Source organism: Scyliorhinus torazame, chromosome 28, assembly GCF_047496885.1.
Source record: "Scyliorhinus torazame isolate Kashiwa2021f chromosome 28, sScyTor2.1, whole genome shotgun sequence".
Taxonomy (NCBI): Eukaryota; Metazoa; Chordata; class Chondrichthyes; order Carcharhiniformes; family Scyliorhinidae; genus Scyliorhinus; species Scyliorhinus torazame.
In genome coordinates this window covers 5,891,755-5,916,448 of record NC_092734.1, presented here as the reverse complement: position 1 = coordinate 5,916,448, position 24,694 = coordinate 5,891,755, and the positions used below count along the sequence as shown (strand labels likewise).

General features: G+C 44.3%; 1 protein-coding gene across 2 annotated transcripts in view; it reads left to right on the top strand.

The window, feature by feature from the left end:
• The first annotated feature begins 17,569 nt into the window (after nucleotides 1–17,569).
• The window catches only part of LOC140403481 (protein transport protein Sec24C-like), a 73,169-nt gene continuing 66,044 nt past the window's right edge, over nucleotides 17,570–24,694 (top strand). For both annotated transcript variants that reach the window (XM_072491388.1, XM_072491386.1), the window contains exon 1: nucleotides 17,570–17,772. In XM_072491388.1, coding sequence (XP_072347489.1) covers nucleotides 17,607–17,772 — 166 coding nt within the window. In that variant the 5' untranslated portion in view covers nucleotides 17,570–17,606. The remainder of the gene's footprint in view (nucleotides 17,773–24,694) is intronic.

Here is a 24,694-nt window from a genome sequence, read left to right as displayed (position 1 = left end):
CATCCTACCCAAGGTCAACACCGCCACCCTATCCCCATAACCCAGTAACCCCACCCAACACTAAGAGCAATTTTGGACACTTAAGGGCAATTTATCATGGCCAATCCACCTAACCTGCACATCTTTGGACTGTGGGAGGAAACCGGAGCACCCGGAGGAAACCCACGCACACACGGGGAGGATGTGCAGACTCTGCACAGACAGTGACCCAAGCCGGAATCGAACCTGGGACCCTGGAGCTGTGAAGCAGTTGTGCTATCCACAATGCTACCGTGCTGCCCCTTATTATAGATGCAGCTCTTTGCTGTGTGTCCTCAACTTTGCCGTTGTCATTTGGACATGAAAGGATGGGATGCATGCTTCTGTTGGAATGATTTTAGTACCCTGAGTTCAGGGTGCAAAGCACTGATGGGTGGCATGGTAGTACAGCGGTAAGCACTGCTGCCTCACAGCGCCAGGGACCCAGGTCTTATTAGACAATGTCATTTGGACTGAAGTATTTTCTTTCTGTTGTGCCATGTGGCCTGTTTCTACTAATGCTCTCTTTGGGTTTTACTTTCCATGGCGCTGCCACGACTTCCTCTTGCCAATGCATTGCCGTCCACTAGTAAGTTTCTGGCATTTCTTATTGTCAACATCCCCGCCGTTCGACATGGCATAAACTTGCAACACGGCTAGGAGTATTAAATTGTAAGGACAGGTTGAGTAAACACTCGTTCTGTTTGTATTCCCTTGAGTTTATACGATTGAATAGTAATCTGATCGAGGCGTTTAAAATATTGAAAGGGATTGATGCAGCGAAGCAATTCCCTCCGGATGGAACAACATTAAAGCTCGACTATTTCACAGGGAAATCAGGAAGCACTTAGATGCAAATTTGGAATTCTCCCTCCCACAAGGCTTGAATGTGAAGACAAGAATGGTTTTGAGACCAGATCGCACGATCTAATGAACTCAGATGTTATGATCAGCAGCGGTACAGTGTTTTAAATAGTTGGTGAATGGTGGTGAAATCTGTTGCAGTAAAAACGCTTTGCAATTTAACCTTTCATCTTGCTTCCAAATATACTGCATAATGGTGTATTTGTATTTTGGTAATATGTACTCAAAATCTGGCCTGTTTCTGTTGCACAAGGCAGCCTGCCCTGAAAGAAGTGATGGAACAGATGGAACAGCTCTAAAGCAGCATAGATGAGAATTTGTGAGAGATGGATTTTTTCTTGTGGTTTGAATCTGTTGAAAAGTTGGGGGGGGGGGGGGGGGAGAACTTCCAGTTTTCAGCAATAATAATGCTATTAAGAAGGGCCAGTCATATTGAAATATTTTGACAAGACAACAAACCAGTAAGTCACACTTGTTTTTAAAAAAAATTGTGTGAAATAACTGACGGGAACGCACACATGGGGCTGAAGCTAAAAGCTGAAATATAATGAACATGTAATGAAGTTTTGATCTTGGTGGGAGAAATTTTAATTCCACAAATAACAGATTGTTTTTTCAGGGCCAGTGAAGGTGTTGAGCAGGAATTATGAGTCGTTGTTTAACACTGTTGAAACCCAGTTGCACCAAGTCACGCAATCAACAAAATGTAATTTGTTCAAGAGTTTTTTACAGCTGGACTTAGTGCCAGGAATGACACTTCTCACCAGTTTGATGATTTTGAATTGATTGCAGCCTGGGAGATCTGAACAGCAACCCCCCCCCCCCCCCCCCCCCCCCCCCCCCCCCCAAGAGAAGTGTGTAATCACTGACTGAAACCTCTTTACACCTGCATTATTGTGAGCACTTGCTGTCGGTTTCTGTGGTAATGATGGCGAATGCTGATAGTTTCGCTGTCATCACCACCGCAAAACCCGGGCCAGCGTTGTTCTGTCTGGGTTTCGTGGCAACAGAGTGTTGATTTGTTTCGAGGCTGATTTTAATAATCACAGCTTTTCACTGCTCTTGAATGGCAGCAGTTTAACTTTGAGTAAGTTTCTTTTTCCAGGGTAAATAAACTCAATATTCCTGTGTGAGCTATCCTGATAGGTGGAACGTATCTGTTTCTCGGTTCAGCATCCATTTGTGTATTATTGGCCTCAGCAGAAATTGCATGGACTGCAACATGGATCTGAGTTTACCACTCTCCTTGACCTGACGTCTATTTTAAAGTCCATAAAACAACCACTTTTAACATTAAAAAAAAAACTTTTTTTTTTCTTTAACTTTTTTCCAAATATGGGCAATTTAGCGTGGCCAATCACCTACCCTGCACATCTTTGGATTGTGGGTGTGAGACCCACGCAGACACGGGGAGAATGAAAAAATGCGTGATCAGAATTTTACAGTTCCTGTTTAACATTGGTCACAGCAAAAGAAAGATGGTCTTGCATTTGTTTATAGCCTTTCACAATCACTGGATATCCTAAAACGCATCTGTGATCAGAAACAGTTGCTGAACTGAAAGACTGCCTTACCTTTGTACACATTCCCAACTTTACCTCTGGATCCATCCTGCTGTACAGAGCTTAGTCCTTCAGTGCTTCATCTCCGAGTCTCTGTCTTGCCCCTTAGTGTCCAAGGATGTACAGTTTAGGTGGGGTTATGGTGCTATTGGGATAGGGCAAGGGATTGGGTAGCGTGCTCTTTCAGAGGGTCGGTGTGGATTCGATGGGCCGAATGGCTTCCTGCACTGTCGGGACTCTAATATGCACATTGTATCTAACTTAACTCTTCCATTTTGTTTTGCCCTTCCACGCTGTGTTGGGTACCTCACCTCTGAACCTGTTGCGATCTTTTCTGTCCTCAGGCCTTGACCTGTGTAATGTGTTCAAACATTTTGTTTCTTGATTCTTTTGGCAAAATTGGGTGACACGCTGCTCATTTTCTGCTGAGCTGTTGTTTTCCAGTTTCTGTGACTTGCCTCTTTTAAAAGCTGTCGGTACAGGTTGAATAACAAGACGGTGCAAGCATTTCCCAGAGGTGTGAACTACTCTGCAGTTTCCCAATGAACTTGCCTCAATGTTGTCATTGGTAAGCTCCCTATGGAGATATCCATTATTTCAGATGATCTACAGTGAAACTCCAGTCCACAGTATTCCTCTTTAAAGTGCTTGGGGCTTGTCAAGCTGGTATTGATGGGGAATTCACAACTGCAGAGTGGCTGTATAATTGTAGACTAGGATTGGTACAGAAAACTGAGCGAGGAGCACTAAATGCAGGAACTCCCATACGTAACATCACAAGAGTGTAGATTTTGTCAGTTAGCAGACTGACTGAGACGGCTCTGACTTTTTTGGACACTTTGGTAGAATGATTTTTATTTCTAAACTATAATTGCAGATTCACCGAATGTGCGGTGTTCTTCCTATCAGTAGGAGTTGTGTGCCTGGCATTCGATATCCATTTGGACAAAAGTGTGGACATTTCTGTGTGATACCGAAAACCTAGAGACACACTTTTGAAATATTTGCAAATTTCAATCCTAAAGGAGTTTTCACAATGCCTTTCTTGGGAGCAGAACAGTCTGAGCATTGACAGGGTAATGTATGGATGATCAGGAGTTTAGTTAGATCACAATCGAGAAGTCTCAATGGGCACATAAAACAGCAAGTCCATTTGCTGTTGGCAAACTTCAAAAAGTCTCCACCACTTAGCATATACTGTTCCCTTTACATGTACAGTACACCAAGTAATCACATTTGTAATTTGCATTGATGACTGGAGAGATTTTGTTCCAAATGTGAGGTTTTATAAGATTGTAATGTTTTGGGACTGCTTTCAATTTGGAGCAAGTGGGATGAATGAAGGGGTCATATGCCCGGTTGATGTATTTAGATTTCCAGAAGGCATTTAATAAATTTCCATATCAAAGGTTATTGTGGAAAATAAAAGCTCATGCTGTTGTGGATAACATATTGGTATGGTTAGAAGATTGTCCCACTGGCAGGAAACAGTAGGCATAAATGGGTAATTTTCTAGTTGGCAAAATGTAACGTGTGGTGTGCCACAGGGATCAATGCTGGGTCTTCAGTACTGGAGAGAGCAAATTGGTGAGTATTTGAAACAAGACTGGAAGATTTGCCAAGCTTGAGTTAGATGGAACATCTCCAGGAAAGACCCTTCTGGGGTTAAAGGTTTCCAGGCTGGGAAAGGCCCAGGAGCTAGAATCATTTTGGACTGGTTCAGGGAGAACTGAATGCCGGCATGAATGGCAGCGTGAAGTGTGACGATTGAAGAGGAGATTTTTGATTGTTTTTAATATTAAAAGGCAAAATTTCTGTTCTGTAGTTGAAAGAATAGTGTGCCTGCAAAACAGTGTTCAGTCAAAGTTGCTTTTAGTTTGTTGCAGTAAAAGTTGTAAAACTTAAAGTCTTGTTTCAGTTGGTCACTCAATTTGTTTATTCAAAGTTATCAGTCTCTGTGGAGATTGGAACAGTCTTGAGTTGATGCAGACACTGAACATAGTTTAAGAAGCAGGGCTACATCCATCAAGTCGTTAGCGGTTTTAGTGGACACAAAGTGACTGGATGATCTTTCCCCTGATGGCGGAGTGAGGTTTTCCAGTGAGTAGCTGATCCATGCAAGCAAGGAAGCTAATTCCGAACAGCCGGAATGACCTTGGGATCCACAGTTGCTAAGTGCTTTGAGTTGAGAAAGGTAGAAATAAACCACAGTGTTGATTGCGGCTTCGAAAAACACGCCTGGGACAAGGTTTGTTTCAGATATCTCAAGCCCTATAAACCTCTAATCTCGACATTCCTCTACCTTGTTCTCTTGTGCATCCCCTGTTTCAGTTGCTCCACCATTGACAGCTATGCCTTCAGCTGCCTGGGTCCCAAATTCTGGAATCTCCCTAAACCGCTTCACTTCTCCACACTCTGTCTTTAAGATGCTCCTTAAAACCCATATCTGTGCCTGTCATTTTGGTTAAGTGGTCTGGATATTTCCTTTTGTGACTTGGTGTCAAATTATGTTTGGATAACACTTCTATGGCACACCTTGTGATCTTTCATTACGTTAAAGATGTTATATAAATATAAGTTTTTAAGCCAGTGGAGAGTCGAATGGGGGGAGGTGGGAAAGATGTGTAACACCAATCCAATGGGTGTCTATCCAGCGGGTTGGGTTAAAGTGACCCCCTTTGAATGAACTGAGTGTACACAACTCAGCCAGGAACCATTTCCTTTAATTATCATGGATTTGTCTTGTACAATTGCAGCTCCTTGACTCCAGACTTGCCCCCTGCACTGTGGCCGTTAATGATGTCTTTAAAAAATGGTATCGGTTTTCAACTACTTTGATTGCAAGTTAGTAAAGTTTGCACCGGGTAGGTTTAGGTTTGCCTGGGAGCCTGGGAAACTTGTTCAACAACGTGATCCATCTGTGCCGTTGAATCAGCAGAGGCCGAGTGAGGGTGTTGTCCATGAGTAATGCTCTCCATTTCATGAGCCATTATCGTCTGACATTCTGGTGAACATGCTTGTGAATGTATGAAGTTAAATTCTGGCTCCTATTGTTACACATTTTATGACTGCGATCAGTGTGTCTAAACATTGGGAGCAGCTCAAAGGTTTAGCATTAATGTTGAATTTTTTCCTAAATAAGAATTTGCAAAAATGTAGAAGTAGTTTGTTCTTTGCTCCGATGGCATTTTACGCATTATTTAGGTTGGGATTAATCTCTGAACCTTGCTTATCAAGATTGCATGCCTGCAGCAAGTATTAGGGGTGTTACTAGCAGCTCATCAAATAAAATTACTTTTTAAATTTGTGGAACCTAGAATTACATGTTTTCAGTGTTTGTACCTGAGGCTGTATGCTGAAATATTATACTAGATTGTGGATATGTGAATCCAGTGTGTCTTTTGCGGTCACAAAGAATTACATTTATGCTTCAGAAAATATGAGCGGCTCCTGTCATCTCTTGACCAAAACAAACTCGTATCAGTGCAAGAATGCAGTTCTTTTGGTTTATCTGAAACATGGGAGCGTTGGTATCTTGGAAGCTAGAATTCATAAAGCAATGTGCAAAGAGCCTGGCATGTAAAAAACCAATTATAAAATCGCTAAAATGCGCACCAGCTAGGCATCTTCAAATGGTTTGATGTTTTTCTTTGCTAATTGGCTTTGCGAGGTTAGATCGGATCAGCTGCCATGGTACTTTGTTCCTGTACCTTGTAACATTTAATGAGCGGAGAGTTCAGAGTCAGTAATTGAAACAGTTCTGAGTTCCTAAGCAGCAAGTGATGCCTAAATGATTCGTGAATATTGTCAGAACCCATGGGTTGATTTATCCGATTCACTCACTCCCTGCTCCAGCCTTTATTGCTTCTGTAAAGGTATGCTGGGTTTTGACACTTGGGTAACAAATCTATTAAAAGTGCTGCAATTCAGAAAGTACGATAGGAATAAAACCTGGCACTGCATAACTGGTGACTAAATCTGCTGCCAAAGATAAGAAGTTCTTTCTCATCACTGGACAAGGGTTGTTGTCCTGAAGCTTGTAATTAGTGATCAAAATCTGATTCTCAACTAATCTCAAACATTTCAACATCCTTAATTGTGCCACAAGTTTGGCTTTTGTGATCCTGGTGATGTGGCATGGTTCAGTTTCACTTTGGTAAACACTTCAACATTCGTTACAGTAAGGCTAAAGGTTTAAGGTTGCTTTTGCACTCAACCGTGTTGATACTGTGGTCTTTTTACTTGGTTAGCTTGTGACATTCAACTTGGAAACTTGACTGAAGTTATTTTATAATGAATTGCTATCCTACAAGATAGATTCAAGCAGAATGCAGAGATTTGGTCACCACTATCTGAGTAGAAATGCCACTATGCAACATTGTCTGTTTTGGGTACCGTTTGACATTTGTGGAACTCATGCTGAATCATGAATATTGCTTTCACCTCCAAATTAATGGAAGGGGTCAGATATTAAGCAGTGCTTTGGCATAAGGAGACTTCACTTATCGTGGGCAGCACGGTAGCATTGTGGTTAGCACAGTTGCTTCACAGCTCCAGGGTCCCAGGCTTGATTCCCGGCTTGGGTCACTGTCTGTGCGGGAGTCTGCACGTTCTCCCTGTGTGTGTGTGTGGGTTTCCTCCGGGTGCTCCGGTTTCCTCCCACAGTCCAAAGATGTGCAGGTTAGGTGGATTGGCTGTGCTAAATTGCCCGTAGCGTCCATAAAGGTTAATTGGGGTTACTGGGTAAAGGGGATGGGGTGGAAGTGGTGTTTGCTTGAGTGGGGTGCTCTTCCCAAGGGCCGGTGCAGACTCGATGGGCTGAATGGCCTCCTTCTGCACTGTAAATTTGATGATTCACTTGTGAAATCCATTACAAACTTACCATAGCATTTCATCCAACTCACGAATTAAGAATGGTTCTTTGCTCAAAGCACATTTAGAATATTGGAGACACTTTGCGACTGTCTTTGTTGTGGACGTGTGAATAGGTGAGGGCTTTACAAGGTGATCTTTGCTGCTTCCACATCAATGGAAACCGGTTACAGGTCATGCTGGAAGTAGAAAGTGGCATACTTGCTCATGCACGCACCCCTCTGAAACCTGAGCGCAATGTGGCAAAGACCTCGAGATTTGCGAGTGACCATCTCACTGCAGCTGCCTCCCCTGAGCCCAGGCAAATACTTTCATGGTATGAAAATGAAAACTTTCAAGGACTTTTCTGGTGAACTTTTCAAAGTTGGTCTCTAGTGCTTGTTCTTTTGCAAAATTATCGCAGTGGAAGGAGTAGAGCAGTGTAAACAATTTGAAGGATATGTGTGCTGAGCTCTTCAGTCATTACTTTGCCTGTTAGACTGCGTTATAATATCAGCTGTGTATTGAGCTGGTTTCAGATCTGTGGTAGTATAACTGCAGCTGAAGTGTTTTGTTAAGTGTCAGGCTATTTGTTTTTACAATGCGTGAACACTGTTTATGTAAGTCACTTTGGAGACTGTGCAGGAGAGGTTTAGAAGGTACATACCTGTCCCCTCAGCCAGCTCATGGCTGGATTTTCCCATATAGCACAGGCTCAGGAATTCACTTTCTGCATCAACATGGAGGATGATGTGTAGCGGGACCAGATTCATTGTTAAAAATCCCTTTTTTCTGTGACAGGTTGTTTGCTGCTGTAGTAGTGTGACTGGTTTATTAGTGCGAGAGCAAACATAATCCAAATTATATCCTTCCACCAATGACTTTGGGTAGGAGAACTGCCCTTCACCCGAGCCATTTGTGTTTTCTTCTTTCTTGAGATTGTATTTTCTATTGCACCTTTCACAACTTCAGGACATCCCTCAGTGGTTTGCAGCAAATGGAGTATTTTTGACGTGTTGTCATTGTTGTTCTGTAAGGATCACAGCAGCCAACTTGGACACAGCAAACTCCCAGAAAGAGAAACTGAATAAATGGCCAGATAGTCTGTTTACCAACGTTGGTTGAGGGATAAAATAGGGATAAAAATGACCACAACACTGGGGAGAGCTCCCTGCTCCTCTTTGACTTGGTGTCACAGAATGTTTTAAACGAGTTTATATCTTAAACACAACCCCAATTCCTGCCCTGAAAGTATTCGCTCCACAGGTAAACTCGCAGAACTGTTGAGAGAGCCTGCCTACAAGTCATAGTCACTCGTACTGATCCTATATGGCTGTTCACATATCAGCACACTCTAGTTTGGTTAAAATACTTGAGCTGCACCACTTTCACTCCCATTTGTTCAAAGTTAAGTAATGTCGACCAGGGTAATGATGGGAATGCTAAAATTGTCCTCAGTGAATCTGTGTTAGGGAGGGGAATTTGGCCAGGGTTTCAGTTCCTAATCGCTTTTCAATGAATTTGCGTTGTGGCTGACTCTGAGGTGAATGAAATGAAATGAAAATTAAAATCGCTTATTGTCACAAGTAGGCTTCAAATGAAGTTATTGTGAAAAGCCCCTAGTCGCCACATTCCGGCGCCCGTTCGGGGAGGCTGGTACGGGAATTGAACCGTGCTGCTGGCCTGCCTTGGTCTGCTTTCAAAGCCAGCGATTTAGCCCTGTGCTAAACAGCAAGCCTGTCAGTTGTTACACAACCACACGTATGACTATGCTACAGTCTTGGTTCCAGTGTTTGATTCAAACTGGCAAGAAGCCAACCCGCCACTGGTCGGTGCATATGCCCCAACATGATGCCAATGACAAAACCAAGGAAGATTTCTATGTCCAACTTAACCAAGTTCTCTGTGGGGTTCCAAAGGAGGACAGGCTTTGCCTCAGAGATGTTAATGCCAAAGTTGGAAGAGATTCCAATCACTGGAAGGGAACTATTGACGGGGAAGGAATTAGATAGTCCAAAGATGTGCAGGTTAGGTGGATTGGCCATGATAAATTGCCCTTAGTGTCCAAAATTGCCCTTAGTGTCCAAAATTGCCCTTAGTGTCCAAAATTGCCCTTAGTGTCCAAAATTGCCCTTAGTATCCAAAATTGCCCTTGGTGTTGGGTGGGGTTACTGGGTTATGGGGATAGGGTGGGGGTGTTGACCTTGGGTTGGGTGCTCTTTCCAAGAGCCGGTGCAGACTCGATGGGCCGAATGGCCTCCTGCACTGTAAATTCTATGAAGATATGTTGCCAAATGTGCAAATCATGGGCTCCTCGTCACCAATGCCCTCTTCTGCCAGATGAACCAGTACAACCATCTTGGTAACTACACACAAGCCAAGAACTGGCATCTTTTCATTTATGGGATGTGGACGTCACTGGCTTGACCAGCATTTGTTGCCCATCCTTCGTTGCCCTTCAGAAGGTGGTGGTGAGCTGCCTTCTTGAACCGCTGAAGTCCCTGAGGTGTAGGTACAGCCACATGCTGTTATGGAGGGAATTCCAGGATTTTGACTCCGCAATAGTGAAGGAACGGAGAAGGGAAGTCAGGATGGTGAGTAACTTGGAGGGGAACATCCAGGTGGTGGTGTTCCCATGTGCCCGTTGTCCTTGTCCTGATCGATTATGACATTGGCCGTGCTTGGAATCGCAAAGATTGTCTGCACCACCAGAACGATGACAGGAGCTGATAACTGATTGTCAACTTATTAGTTTAGTTACATCCATCAAATTGGCTCCCAAATGACGGATGCAACAGAAGAAACGTCCATGGAAGATCAACATCAAAACTCTGAGGGATCCAATCAGGAGATCGATTTCAACAAAGCCTGAGTGAAAAATGTTCAAACTTCAAGAACAGAAGAGGAGCGTTCACCGTGCTTGTGATGTGCTTAATGCCAATATCATCAATTCCTGCAAAGAGACACTAGGAATATTTGTCAGTAAACATTAGGATTGGTTTGATGAAAATGATCAAGATTTCAATGAACTGGTTGGTCCCAAGTGCAAGACTCTCTCTGCCTGGCGGAATGACCCAAACGAAAAGCAAAAGAAGTCCGCCAGTGAGTAATTTTTGATGTGTAGTCGCTTTTGTCATGCAGGAAATCCAACAGCAAATTTGTGCAAAACAAGACCCCACAAACCAGAATGAACATTGGCCAGGGCACCCGAGAGAACTCGCTGCTCTTCATCACAATGCTGCATGTTCATTCGCTTCCACCAGCAAGAGCACTCTAGGCCTTGGGCTAATCTCTTAACTAAAAGTGAACTGGTCCTGAGCAGGAGGGATATTGGAAGGGATTTGTTTGGCTGCACAGTTTGAAGAGAAGGATTTTCGGGAAGTGTTTAAAACTGAAGTGGCAAGACAGAGTGACATGGGTAATTCTACAGGAGTGGAACAGAATGACTGAATCAGTGGTAGGTAAAATAGCTCTGTCTTAAAAGACTGAAGATTGCCTGCGGGATGCAAGCCTTGCGATCGCTGTGGTAGAGTGGGATGAGACTGGAGTGATTTGCAAGTGGAAGCTTTGATGTCTGCTTATGGGAGATAATGGAGACTTGAGAAGAGGAGGACCACCATATTTGTTATGGACAGGAGGAGGGTTCATTTAAACAGTTCTGATTTTTCCTGTCACCACCTGTCTGTAAACAGGAAGGTGTTTTGATTTGCTTCCCCTTTATAAGCAGTGGTGCGCTTTCCAACCCCTCCGCCTTGGTATGATCCAATTTTCGATTGATAATACCACAGCAAACTTGAGATAGGTTAAACTCAAGAGGGTTAGTTTATTTGTGCACACTCAAAATGCAGGAGGGACATACTACCTAGCCCCCTGTGCACTCGTACAGTTAAAGAGGGATACAGAAAAAAATATTTACCACAGCGAAAATAATAATTTTTTCACGTGAGTCCAGAATCGAAGTCCAGTGGTGTATCTTTCACAGAGGTTGGTAGGCTGAACCAATGCTAGATAACTCACTTTTCCAGTAGAGCTGACTTCCACAATGAAATAGGCATGCAGAGATGAATCGGTTTTTTAGGCGATGCTGCAAAAGGTCTAGTAGAAACAGTGTTGCTGGGGCCATGTATTCATCTTCGCAGAGCCCCTTTGCTGTGCTGCTAGGTAGTTTAAAAAATGGACACGGATTTCTTAGTCTCAAAAGAAAATATGACTGGTTCCACCAGCTATGGGTTTGTGTCACATGATTCGCACTTCACCACTCTGGGTTTGACAAAGGGTGTGCGTCTATTTGTCTGGGTCAAAGAACAAAGAACAAAGAAATGTACAGCACAGGAACAGGCCCTTCGGCCCTCCAAGCCCGCGCCGACCATACTGCCCGACTAAACTACAATCTTCTACACTTCCTGGGTCCGTATCCTTCTATTCCCATCCTATTCATATATTTGTCAAGATGCCCCTTAAATGTCCCTATCGTCCCTGCTTCCACTACCTCCTCCGGTAGCGAGTTCCAGGCACCCACTACCCTCTGCGTAAAAAAACTTGCCTCGTACATCTACTCTAAACCTTGCCCCTCTCACCTTAAACCTATGCCCCCTAGTAATTGACCCCTCTACCCTGGGGAAAAGCCTCTGACTATCCACTCTGTCTATGCCCCTCATAATTTTGTAGACCTCTATCAGGTCGCCCCTCAACCTCCTTCGTTCCAGAGAGAACAAACCGAGTTTATTCAATCGCTCCTCATAGCTTATGCCCTCCATACCAGGCAACATTCTGGTAAATCTCTTCTGCACCCTCTCTAAAGCCTCCACATCCTTCTGGTAGTGTGGCGACCAGAATTGAACACTATACTCCAAGTGTGGCCTAACTAAGGTTCTATACAGCTGCAACATGACTTGCCAATTCTTATACTCAATGCCCCGTCCAATGAAGGCAAGCATGCCGTATGCCTTCTTGACTACCTTCTCCACCTGTGTTGCCCCTTTCAATGACCTGTGGACCTGTACTCCTAGATCTCTTTGACTTTCAATACTCTTGAGGGTTCTACCATTCACTGTATATTCCCTACCTGCATTAGCCCTTCCAAAATGCATTACCTCACATTTGTCCGGATTAAACTCCATCTGCCATCTCTCCGCCCAAGTCTCCAGACAATCTAAATCCTGCTGTATCCTCAGACAGTCCTCATCGCTATCCGCAATTCCACCAACCTTTGTGTCGTCTGCAAACTTACTAATCAGACCAGTTACATTTTCCTCCAAATCATTTATATATACTACAAACAGCAAAGGTCCCAGCACTGATCCCTGTGGAACACCACTGGTCACAGCCCTCCAATTAGAAAAGCATCCCTCCATTGCTACCCTCTGCCTTCTATGGCCTAGCCAGTTCTGAATCCACCTTGCCAGCTCACCCCTGATCCCGTGTGACTTCACCTTTTGTACTAGTCTACCATGAGGGACCTTGTCAAAGGCCTTACTGAAGTCCATGTAGACAACATCCACTGCCCTACCTGCATCAATCATCTTAGTGACCTCCTCGAAAAACTCTATCAAGTTAGTGAGACACGACCTCCCCTTCACAAAACCGTGCTGCCTCTCACTAATACGTCCATTTGCTTCCAAATGGGAGTAGATCCTGTCTCGAAGAATTCTCTCCAGTAATTTCCCTACCACTGAAGTAAGGCTCACCGGCCTGTAGTTCCCGGGATTATCCCTGCTACCCTTCTTAAACAGAGGAACAACATTGGCTATTCTCCAGTCCTCCGGGACATCCCCTGAAGACAGCGAGGATCCAAAGATTTCTGTCAAGGCCTCAGCAATTTCCTCTCCAGCCTCCTTCAGTATTCTGGGGTAGATCCCATCAGGCCCTGGGGACTTATCTACCTTAATATTTTTTAAGACACCCAACACCTCGTCTTTTTGGATCACAATGTGACCCAGGCTATCTACACCCCCTTCTCCAGACTCAACATCTACCAATTCCTTCTCTTTGGTGAATACTGATGCAAAGTATTCATTTAGTACCTCGCCCATTTCCTCTGGCTCCACACATAGATTCCCTTGCCTATCCTTCAGTGGGCCAACCCTTTCCCTGGCTACCCTCTTGCTTTTTATGTACGTGTAAAAAGCCTTGGGATTTTCCTTAACCCTATTTGCCAATGACTTTTCATGACCCCTTCTAGCCCTCCTGACTCCTTGCTTAAGTTCCTTCCTACTTTCCTTATATGCCACACAGGCTTCGTCTGTTCCCAGCCTTTTAGCCCTGACAAATGCCTCCTTTTTCTTTTTGACGAGGCCTACAATATCACTCGTCATCCAAGGTTCCCGAAAATTGCCGTATTTATCTTTCTTCCTCACAGGAACATGCCTGTCCTGTATTCCCTTCAACTGACACTTGAAAGCCTCCCACATGTCAGATGTTGATTTGCCCTCAAACATCCGCCCCCAATCTATGTTCTTCAGTTCCCGCCTAATATTGTCATAATTAGCCTTCCCCCAATTTAGCACATTCATCCTCGGACCACTCTTATCCTTGTCCACCAGTACTTTAAAACTTACTGAATTGTGGTCACTGTTACCGAAATGCTCCCCTACTGAAACATCTACCACCTGGCCGGGCTCATTCCCCAATACCAGGTCCAGTACCGCCCCTTCCCTAGTTGGACTGTTTACATATTGTTTTAAGAAGCCCTCCTGGATGCTCCTTACAAACTCCGCCCCGTCTAAGCCCCTGGCACTAAGTGAGTCCCAGTCAATATTGGGGAAGTTGAAGTCTCCCATCACCACAACCCTGTTGTTTTTACTCTTTTCCAAAATCTGTCTACCTATCTGCTCCTCTATCTCCCGCTGGCTGTTGGGAGGCCTGTAGTATACCCCCAACATTGTGACTGCACCCTTCTTATTCCTGATCTCTACCCATATAGCCTCACTGCCCTCTGAGGTGTCCTCTCGCAGTATAGCTGTGATATTCTCCCGAACAAGTAGCGCAACTCCGCCTCCCCTTTTACATCCCCCTCTATCCCGCCTGAAACATCTAAATCCTGGAACGTTTAGCTGCCAATCCTGCCCTTCCCTCAACCAGGTCTCTGTAATGGCAATAACATCATAGTTCCAAGTAGTAATCCAAGCTCTAAGTTCATCTGCCTTACCCGTAATGCTCCTTGCATTAAAACATATGCACTTCAGGCCACCAGACCCGCTGTGTTCAGCAACTTTTCCCCGTCTGCTCTGCCTCAGAGCCACACTGTCCCTATTCCCTAGTTCTCCCTCAATGCTCTCACCTTCTGACCTATTGCTCCCGTACCCACCCCCCTGCCATACTAGTTTAAACCCTCCCGTGTGACACTAGCAAACCTCGCGGCCAGGATATTTATGCCTCTCCGGTTTAGATGCAACCCGTCCATCTTATACAGGTCACACCTGCCCCGGAAGAGCTCCCAGTGGTCCAGAAAACGGAAACCCTCCCTCCTACACCAGCTGTTTAGCCACGTGTTTGTCTGCTCTATCTTCCTATTTCTAGCCTCACTGGCACGTGGCACAGGGAGTAATCCCGAGATTACAACCCTCGAGGTCCTGTCCTTTAACTTTCTGCCTAGCTCCCTGAACTCCTGCTGCAGGACCTCATGCCCCTTCCTGCCTATGTCATTAGTACCAATATGTACAACGACCTCTGCCTGTTTGCCCTCCCCCTTCAGGATTCCCTCTACCCGTTCGGAGACATCCTGGACCCTGGCACCAGGGAGGCAACATACCATCCTGGAGTCTCTTTCACGTCCACAGAAGCGCCTATCTGTGCCCCTGACTATAGAGTCCCCTATTACTATTACTCTTCTGCGCTTTGACCCTCCCTTCTGAACATCAGAGCCAGCCGTGGTGCCACTGCTCTGGCTGCTGCTGTTTTCCCCTGATAGGCTATCCCCCCCGACAGTATCCAAAGGGGTATATCTGTTTGAGAGGGGGACAACCACAGGGGATTCCTGCACTGACTGCCTGCCCTTTCTGGTGGTCACCCATTTCTCTGCCTGCACCTTGGGTGTGACCACATTTACATAACTGCGATCTATGACGCTTTCCGCCACCTGCATGCTCCTAAGTGCATCCAATTGCTGCTCCAACCGAACCATGCGGTCTGTGAGGAGCTCCAGTTGGGTGCACTTTCTGCAGATGAAGCCACCCGGGACGCTGGAAGCCTCCCGGACCTGCCACATCTCACAGTCAGAGCACAGCACCCCTCTAACTGACATTGCGTCAATTAATTAAAATTAAAATTTGTCTCTTTTTTTTTTAAATACTTTTTTTTTTTAAATTGCAAAGTTACTGTCAACTATCTGTTTCCTAGCACTAGATTTCTAATAGAAATGCGATAGCTAACTATAATACTCTCCGATCTCTGGCTTAGATATCCTCTAAATTATAATTAAGTTATTATGTTTAATTAGTTCCCAAATACTCAAATATTTTTTAAATTTAGGTTAGAATCCCAACCAGCCACTCAGGTCACAGCTTTTCTGTGATGTCGCTTCAATTTCCCCCCCACACACACAATTTGAAAAAAGGTATAAAAGTAAAAATCACTTACTTGCCTTCTGAGTGTCTGAGATGTTCTCAGGTTCTCTCGCTGACAGAGACTGCTCCTCCACCACCGATCCTTGACCTGCACAATGCTAATAATATAATATGGCACTTACCTTACACCAATGGGTCTTATTATTAGGTTAGAGGAGGAGGGCGGGTGGGAGACACTACACGTGTAGTGTCTCGGGTTTCCTCTCCACCAGAATTTATTGGTTGGGGGGGGGGGGGCACTTGCCAGAGGTAGAACTTCCGGTTCCCGCCTTATATAAAAACAAATAAAACTGAAAAGAAGAACAGACACGGGACCAGGCAAGGCTTTTGAAACTAACTACTCACCTCCCAGAAGGGTCCCTGAGATAGTTAATGTTTTAACCATCAACCATTAAGGTGAAGTTGTCAGGTCCTTTGGACTAGTAGCCGAATCGGCTCTGTTTGGCCAGGCCGGCTTGTGAAATGTATAGCTTCCTTTGAATTTTATCTCTGCAAGGGGTCACTAGAAAGTCTTCTGAGATAACGAGGTGTCAGTTTTTGCGAAACTACCATATTAGCACTTATTGTTCGAGGGTCATAGACCGAGCTTCAGCCTTTTTAACAAGGGGCTTATCCCCCTGACGTATTTAAAATGAGTTGTAACTTGTGGAGGTTTGAGGCAGGGCTGTTAGTTTGAAAAGTTCTGCAAGTGTGATATTGAGATGAAGAAGGCTTAGACAAGGGTTTTGGTGGTAGAGTGGGAGAGGTAGGGACAAAGGCAGATAATGTTGCAGGTATGAAGGAAAAACCTTTTTTAACAGGAGGCTGTGGGACAGGAAACCGATCTGGGACAGTTAGAACTGACAAAACCCAATTGCTCAACCGTCTACCAATCTCTAAATGTTTCCCACTCAGTTTTCATTTGCAGATTTTGAATTTTGATTTTTTAAGAGTACCTAATAATTGTTTTCCAATTAAGGGGCAATTTAGCGTGGCCAATTCACCTACTCTGCACATCTTTGGGTTGTGAGGGTGAGACCCATGCAAACACGGGGGAATGTGCAAATTCCACACGGTGACCCGGGGCCGGGATCGAACCCGGGTCCTAGGTGCCGTGAGGCAGCAGTGCTAGCCACTGCACCACCATGCCCCCCCCCCCCCCCCGGATTTTAAAATGCTTTTGCTCCGCTCCTCAATGTCTATCCAAGGATGTAGGAATTATCCTACGGCTGGAAGATATTTTGGTAACTGGTTTTTTAAACTTAGCCACTGATGCAAAACATTGCTGGATGCTGGTAATCTGAAATAAAAGCAGAAAATACTGGGAATACTCAACAAGACTAGCGGTATCTGAGGAGAGAGAAACAGAGTTAATGTTTCAGGTCTAAGACCTTCCATCTGAAGTGAAGTGTTGGTGTGTGAATCGTGTGTCAACTGTTAAGTTCAGCCATTGAAATAGCCTTTATGCAACCTGTAATGGTAGCATTGCGCTCATGTGTTAATGTTACCTATCTTATTTAAGTTGACATCTCGCTCTGTGCCTTCCAGTCTATGTCAGCTTGCAAATGTATCAAGGTGACCTTGCATTTTGGCTCTGGTCTGATGGAATTGATGCTTCAGTACAAAGCACCATCTGCAGAGCTCAGGAAGGACCAAGTTCCTCTAGATTAAGTTGCAACTTAAGAGAATTTTATGATCCGGTTGTAAACGTTTTCTTTGTTCTAATTTCAGGTGAGACCAGTTTGGGGATGAACTTGGCCAAATAAGGATGAATCAGCAGGGTCACATGGCATCTTATGGGCAGCCTCAACCTGGTTACCAGGGATACCAACAGTTTGGGTACAATAATCAGCATTCGGCCGGTGTTCCAACCACTCAATATGGGCCATATAACGGGCCTGTCCAAGGCTATGAAACAACAGCTGCATCACAAGGTTCGTATTTTAAAAAATAAATAAAAGAGTGCCCAATTAATTGTTCCAATTAAGGGTCAATTTAGCGTGGCCAATCTACCTACCCTGCACATCTTTTTGGGTTGTGGGGGCGAAACCCATGCAAACACAGGGTGAATGTGCAAACTCCGCACTGACAGTGACCCAGAGCCGGGATCGAACCTGGGACCTCGGTGTCGTGAGGCAGCACTGCTAACCACTGCACCACTGTGCTGTCCTAGGTTCGTATTATTGTCACCGGGCAGGCGGGGAGGGAGAGATGGTACAATGTAGAATTCATTCAAAACCTGGTCCATTCTGCTCTTTGCCCGTCTAACCTTTTTACAGAGTTAATTTTTGACTTTCACCTGTACAATGCTCCCGTTCTCCTCAGCTTCTCATGAAACTCTCAATGTCTTTGAGAGGCAATTCATAAAGTTCTATTTTTTTTTCCTCTGCACATTTCTGGGCAACTCGTGCCGAGTATCAAAAGGAGCTGGGAGGTGATGTGGAAAGATATAGGCATTAAAGCTGCTAATAAAATAAGTTGGCCTTGTTTTATAAATGTAAACACTCTCTTGTCTGTGAAAGCTGATCCGTTTCCGATTGAGGCACAGCAGACGCAAACAACAATTGCTAGTTTCACGGCCACCATTACTGAGACTAGCTCTATACTTCAGATTTACTGACTGAATTTAACTTCCGCCATTTGCATGTGGTGGGATTTGAGCCCATCTCCCCAGAGAGCAGTGGGATAGGGATCTCCGGGCCTATTCCACAATTCCACCATCTCCACTGACATGCCTTCTGGAAAGGTGGGTGTAAATAGGGAATTATATCATCAGAATGATTTTACTTTGTGTTTTCAGATTGATTGTCCCTCCTGCACATGCAGTTGTGGGTTTGTGATTGCCATAATCCACACACCACGTATTCAAATATTGTTCTCTTGTTTGAATGTTTATTGTTGTCGGGGGTTTTATCAGGGCAAGGGGGAGTTATCAGTTAGTCTGTCCACCTCATTGATGGAGGAGAAGTTAAGATTCTGCAGTTTTCAGCATACATCCAGAGTTGGCTTTTATCGTAAGGCAGAAGGTTTTGAAATTCTTCCCCCCCCCCCCCCCTCTCTCTCTCTCTCTCTCTCTCTCTCTCTCTCTTCTCCCCACACCCCCGCTCCCTCTTTTCTCCTCCTTTCTCTTCTCTCCCCACCCCCTCCTCCCAAACAGACACACGCACACACACATACACTCTTCCTCACTTGTTCTTTTCCTCACCCACTTCTCAAGCGTGCTTACCTACAGCTGGGTACAGGAACACAGCCAGAAGACCATTTGCTTCTGTTTACCCTCATTGCCTTCCTTTTTTGACTCGATCGAGTAAGACCTGCCCCAGTTTAACCTTTTGCATTACCGTGGAAAAGAAATCCCCAATTTTTAAAACCTGTGCAACTGTAATCTCACATTCTTGATATACCTGCAGTGATTTTTTTTTGTTTGCTTTCCATGGATCTAATATCTTCCCATAAATGAGTTTTGTAGAACTTTGTCTGCAACTCTGACCTCTGTCTTCCTGTTCCTTTGCATATAACCTAGGGTCTTATGTGCAGGTTTTTATTAGCTGTTTCAACCTGCACTTCCCATGTGCACCAGATAAATGTGCCAGATCTCACAAAATCATGTCACTGGTAGTAATAATACTAATCTTTATGGTCACAAGTAGGCTTACATTAACACTGCAATGAAGTTACTGTGAAAAGCCCCTAGTCGCGCCACACCAGCGCCTGTTCGGTTACACAGAGGTAGAATTCAGAATGTCCAATTCACCCAACAAGCACGTCTTTCGGGACTTGTGGGAGGAAACTGGAGCACCCGGAGGAAACCCACGCAGACACGGGGAGAACGTGCAGACTCCGCACTGACAGTGACCCAAGTCAAGAATCAAACCTGGGACCCTGGAGCGGTGAAGCATCAGTGCAACCCACTGTGCTACTTTTTCCTGTTTTTCCCAAAATATATTGCTTGTTTTCTGTGTCGAACTGCATCTTGTAGCCTGTCTCTCCTCTGACAATCTCCTCTTTTCCCCCACTTTGATATTGGCAAACTTAAATACAGTTGTGCCTATTTCCAATCCCAGAATGGTAGCAACAGGGTTCTCTGGGATGGAATTTCATTTATATCCGCCAATTCTGAGCTCTGCAGTTTATCCATTACTGAAGAAAGAGTACCTAGTTTCTAATGTTCTCCCATGTTCCTTCCTGCTTTGTTCAGTCAGGATGTAACAATCTGGCAGAACATTTCCATTTCCTAAGATGTTTCAAAATTAATGTTATGTGCTGCTTTCCTCCTCCCAGCCTGCCTCAATCTCATGGGAGGTATAACATTTGAACCTGGTGATGTACAGTTGAATTTACTTAATACTGGCGTTCAGTGGTGGGCTGTTCCAGACACCTTGGGTATACACAGTGGGTTTGCACAGTTGTTTCACAGGCCAGGGACTCGGGTTCGATTCCCGGCTTGGGTCACTGTCTGTGTGGAGTCTGCACGTTCTCCCCGTGTCTGCGTGGGCTTCCTCCGGGTGATCCGGTTTCCTCCCACAAGTCCCGAAAGACATGCTTGTTAGGTGAATTGGACATTCTGAATTCTCCCTCGGTGTACCCGAACAGGCGCCAGAGTGTGGCGACTAGGGGATTTTCACAGTAACGTCATTGCAGTGTAAGCCTACTTGTGACACTAATAAAGATTATTATTTTCATGTTCCTCTCGCAAATCTGATTTCAGCCTCCGTTGCTCTCTGAGTGCCCCCATCATTTCGACTATCCTATTTCCTATGTGCTTATTAAAAACCATCATTATTTACCTCTTATGTTCATATTCCTCCCTAATTCTGCTACTTACTCCTTCATTTTTCTACTTTGTCACCAATGTTTATGAAATGACTCTTTGTTTAAAAAAGCCACTATTTGTGGGCAACTAGTAATTATCTATCGGCCCCCAGTCTTTGACTCATCCATTTTACTCCGTACTTTATCCACCTTAGAATTAGCTCCCTCACACTACTGCTCTGTTTGATCTGCAGCATCAGGCATAGTGTGTTGCTTATGTTGATTTGTCAGTAATGATTTCCATGAGGATGGGATGTAGAGCGTTACTGATACTGTCTGCATAATAAAGAATTGGGTTTAAAATTGAATTAAAAGCACGTGTAAGGTGTGCTTGATGGTGCTTGATATTCCTTTGTGACCCTGTTTGCAGCATATTAGGAGACGGTGCATTTGCTAATGTCACTTTCATGTGGCTTTTGAATGACTTGAGCATTTACCGACCTGAAGCTTTTTCAAATCAGGCACCATTCCTGAAATTGAAATTCTCTCTAATTTATGGAAATTGTATTGTGACACAAATGTCTGTGTTTGATTACCGTCACAGTTTGCTGCATGACTGCGTTACGATTCACGGTGCACGGCTTTTTTCCTTAATTTGAATTTAATACCTTGCAGGGCGAGTGGAAGGCCACATCTTAAAGGATTTCTGCATCTTTGACCCTTATTTGAAGTTATATCTGAGCTTCAGCTGTCTCACAGTGTCACAGTACTTAAATATTGCCAGTCACTTTCTGAAGGAAAGTCTAATTTTTGCTGATCAGAGCTTCGGTACAAAATTTTCTTTCAAGGCAAATTGTCTTATTTGATGAGAGAATTTTGTGAATTTTAGTTTCTGCCTTTTTGTAGAGTAAGTTCTCATTTTTCTATTTAGTTACATGTATTGTTGCTGGGCATTTCACAGTTTTAATATTTCAACAGGAGTTGAGCAAAGATTTTTAATCTTTCTACACAGTCATTAATTTTTCATTGTGCATTATCGGCTTTAGACGGTTAAACCTTTTTGTACAATGCATCTCAATGGAGAATAAAAACTTGATCTAAATTGAATTTTAGTTTCCATGCTTCTATAACCCATCAGCGGTACGTCAACTGTGTTCTTGCCATCTAATACAGAACCAGGACATCAGTTTGTCAGTGTTCCAAATTGACTGCACCCCATCTATAAGTCAACTTCATCCCATCGCAGACTTGAACTTGGAGTTTCCTCTTTATTTCTTACTAATTGTCAGGGTATATTTATTGTAATCTGCTGTGCCCAGTAAAGGATTGTATTCCTCACCTTCAAGATATGGACTTAAATGTGGACTGATTAAAAATCGACTTTATAAAGAGCACATTCAAGATGGCACAGGTCAGGAGACCTGTGATTTCTGCATGGACAGTGGATTAGCTTGTGTCTGAATATGCTACTGGAAAGTTATTAAGATGTAAATGTCTGTAGGTGGAAGATATTCAAAAGCAAAACTACTTGTGGAATTTGCAGCTGTGTTGTCTGGGTATGAGCAGCAGCTCAAAATCAATAGGCACCCAGACTCTCTGTCTCCAAACCCAACACTTTTAAAAAGGAGAGTTGAAGAAAAACACAATTTATCACAGCCAGGTGTGGACAGACACCATCCATTTTCCATTGGATAGTAATGGCTTTGAACTTGGAATCATTTGTGTGGACGATGGAAGTATAGATCATGTGGTCCGGTCACATGATCAGAGCAGACTTCAGAAAACAAATCCTATTACTTCAAGAACTAGCCAGAAATAAGGCAGTTTGGAAACCACCAGGACACAAGATAGAAGATAGAACATTCCTCCACTGAGAAGAATAGAACCATGGCTCAACAACCAGTCAATGCAGGGAGGGAGAGAGGGGCTAACTTACATAGAACATTACAGCGCAGTACAGGCCCTTCGGCCCGCGATGTTGCGCCGACCTGTGAAACCACTCTAAAGCCCATCTACACTATTCCCTTATCGTCCATATGTCTATCCAATGACCATTTAAATGCCCTTAATGTTGGCGAGTCCACTACTGTTGCAGGCAGGGCATTCCACGCCCTTACTACTCTCTGAGTAAAGAACCTACCTCTGACATCTGTCCTATATCTATCTCCCCTCAATTTAAAGCTACGTCCCCTCGTGCTAGACATCACCATCCGAGGAAAAAGGCTCTCACTGTCCACCCTATCCAATCCTCTGATCATCTTGTATGCCTCAATTAAGTCACCTCTTAACCTTCTTCTCTCTGACGAAAACAGCTTCAAGTCCCTCAGCCTTCCCTCATAAGATCTTCCCTCCATACCAGGCAACATTCTGGTAAATCTCCTCTGCACCCTTTCCAATGCTTCCACATCCTTCCTATAATCTGCAAATTTACTCGCCCATCCTTCTACGCCCTCCTCCAGGTCATTTATAAAAATGACAAACAGCAGTGACCCCAAAACAGATCCTTGTGGTACACCACTAGTAACTGGACTCCAGGCTGAACATTTCCCATCAACCACCACCCTTTGTCTTCTTCCAGCTAGCCAATTTCTGATCCAAACTGCTAAATCACCCCAAATCCCATGCCTTCGTATTTTCTGCAATAGCCTACTGTGGGGAACCTTATTACTGAAATCCATATACACCACATCAACTGCTTTACCCTCATTCACCTTCTCAAAGAACTCAATAAGGTTTCACATGCAACGATTTGTCCCTACAGGATCTTGGCTACAACTTTGCCTGGAAACCCAGAGTCTTCCAACTTCTGTTCTTCCAAAGAACCATGAGAGAGAGCCCACCTGGCCTTGCAATGTTTTCATTGTGAATTTTAACATGTGATTTACATTTTGTTTTTCTGCTAATAGCCTAAATGCATGCTTTGTCTCGAGAATCTATCTTGTGCACATGAGGGAGTGCACATGTTTTATTGCTTTACGTTTTGGCTGTTGTATGAATAAACATGATCTTTTCTTCTGATTTAAACTTGCCCTAAAACCTGGTTGGTATTTATCGCTCAAAATTAAACACACACCTTGTGGACAACTGAAAGGAGAAGAGGAAAGGGGAAAAATTATCCCATCAACTCTCTTCTGTCCATAACAATTATTTGCCATGTCCGCAACTTTAGTTTCCAATGTTGCTCTTATTAGCCTTAGTTTTATTAGCTCTAATTCTGTCACCTTTGCTCACGAGTCGCCAGGTATCTTTCTGATACCGCCACGTGGTTCAAGCTCGAGTTATGATTAATAAGACAGCACACCGCTTAGTAAGATTAAAATCAACGGTCATTTATTATGTACAGCAATAACTACTTACACAATAATCCTACTTTCTAGACTACTACCTACCACTACTGGCCAATACTTAACTTTTGGGAATGGCCCACCAGGTCAGGGAAACAAATGGCTTATCAAATTGGGTCTGGCCTGCGGGATTCAAAGGCTGATACAGGTCGATGGCTAGGAGTCTCTATCGGGTAGCGATCGCTGGAGTCAAACTTACAGTTGCTGGTCGATGGTTCTTGCGAGGGTTGCGAGCAGGAGAAGAAGGAAGAGAAGGGTCGGTCTGAACTTGGCCCCCTATTTTTATAGTTCCCGGGGGCTTCCCGCCTCTCATGGCGGACCTTGACCCTGGTCCCAAGTGATTGGACTTGGTCCCAATCACTGGGTTCGATATGCTCCAATACTGGGGCGATTCCTTGATCGGGGGGTGGTCGTTTACCTATCTTTGTCTCGGCCACTGCTGGCGCCGAGAGGTCTGGATCGGCATTCAATTGCTAATATGTTGCAATTGTTCCCGGGGATAGCCGATTAAACTGCAGATGTCTGTGTTAATGTGCTGCTAATGGTCGCAGGTATCGATCTGGGCCGACTTCCCCAGAGCCGAATACACTGTTCTGTCTGCAGCTGTCCGTTTGTGCCCTGTTGGCTGATTTTCCCATCAGCCTTTTCAGTTAGCCATTTTACATCGGAGTTTTGGCCAAATTAATCGGGAATCAGCCATTTTAGGTGGCTACACCAAGTGCCAGTTTGTGTCTTCCTTTTGGTCATGTTCTGCACGCAA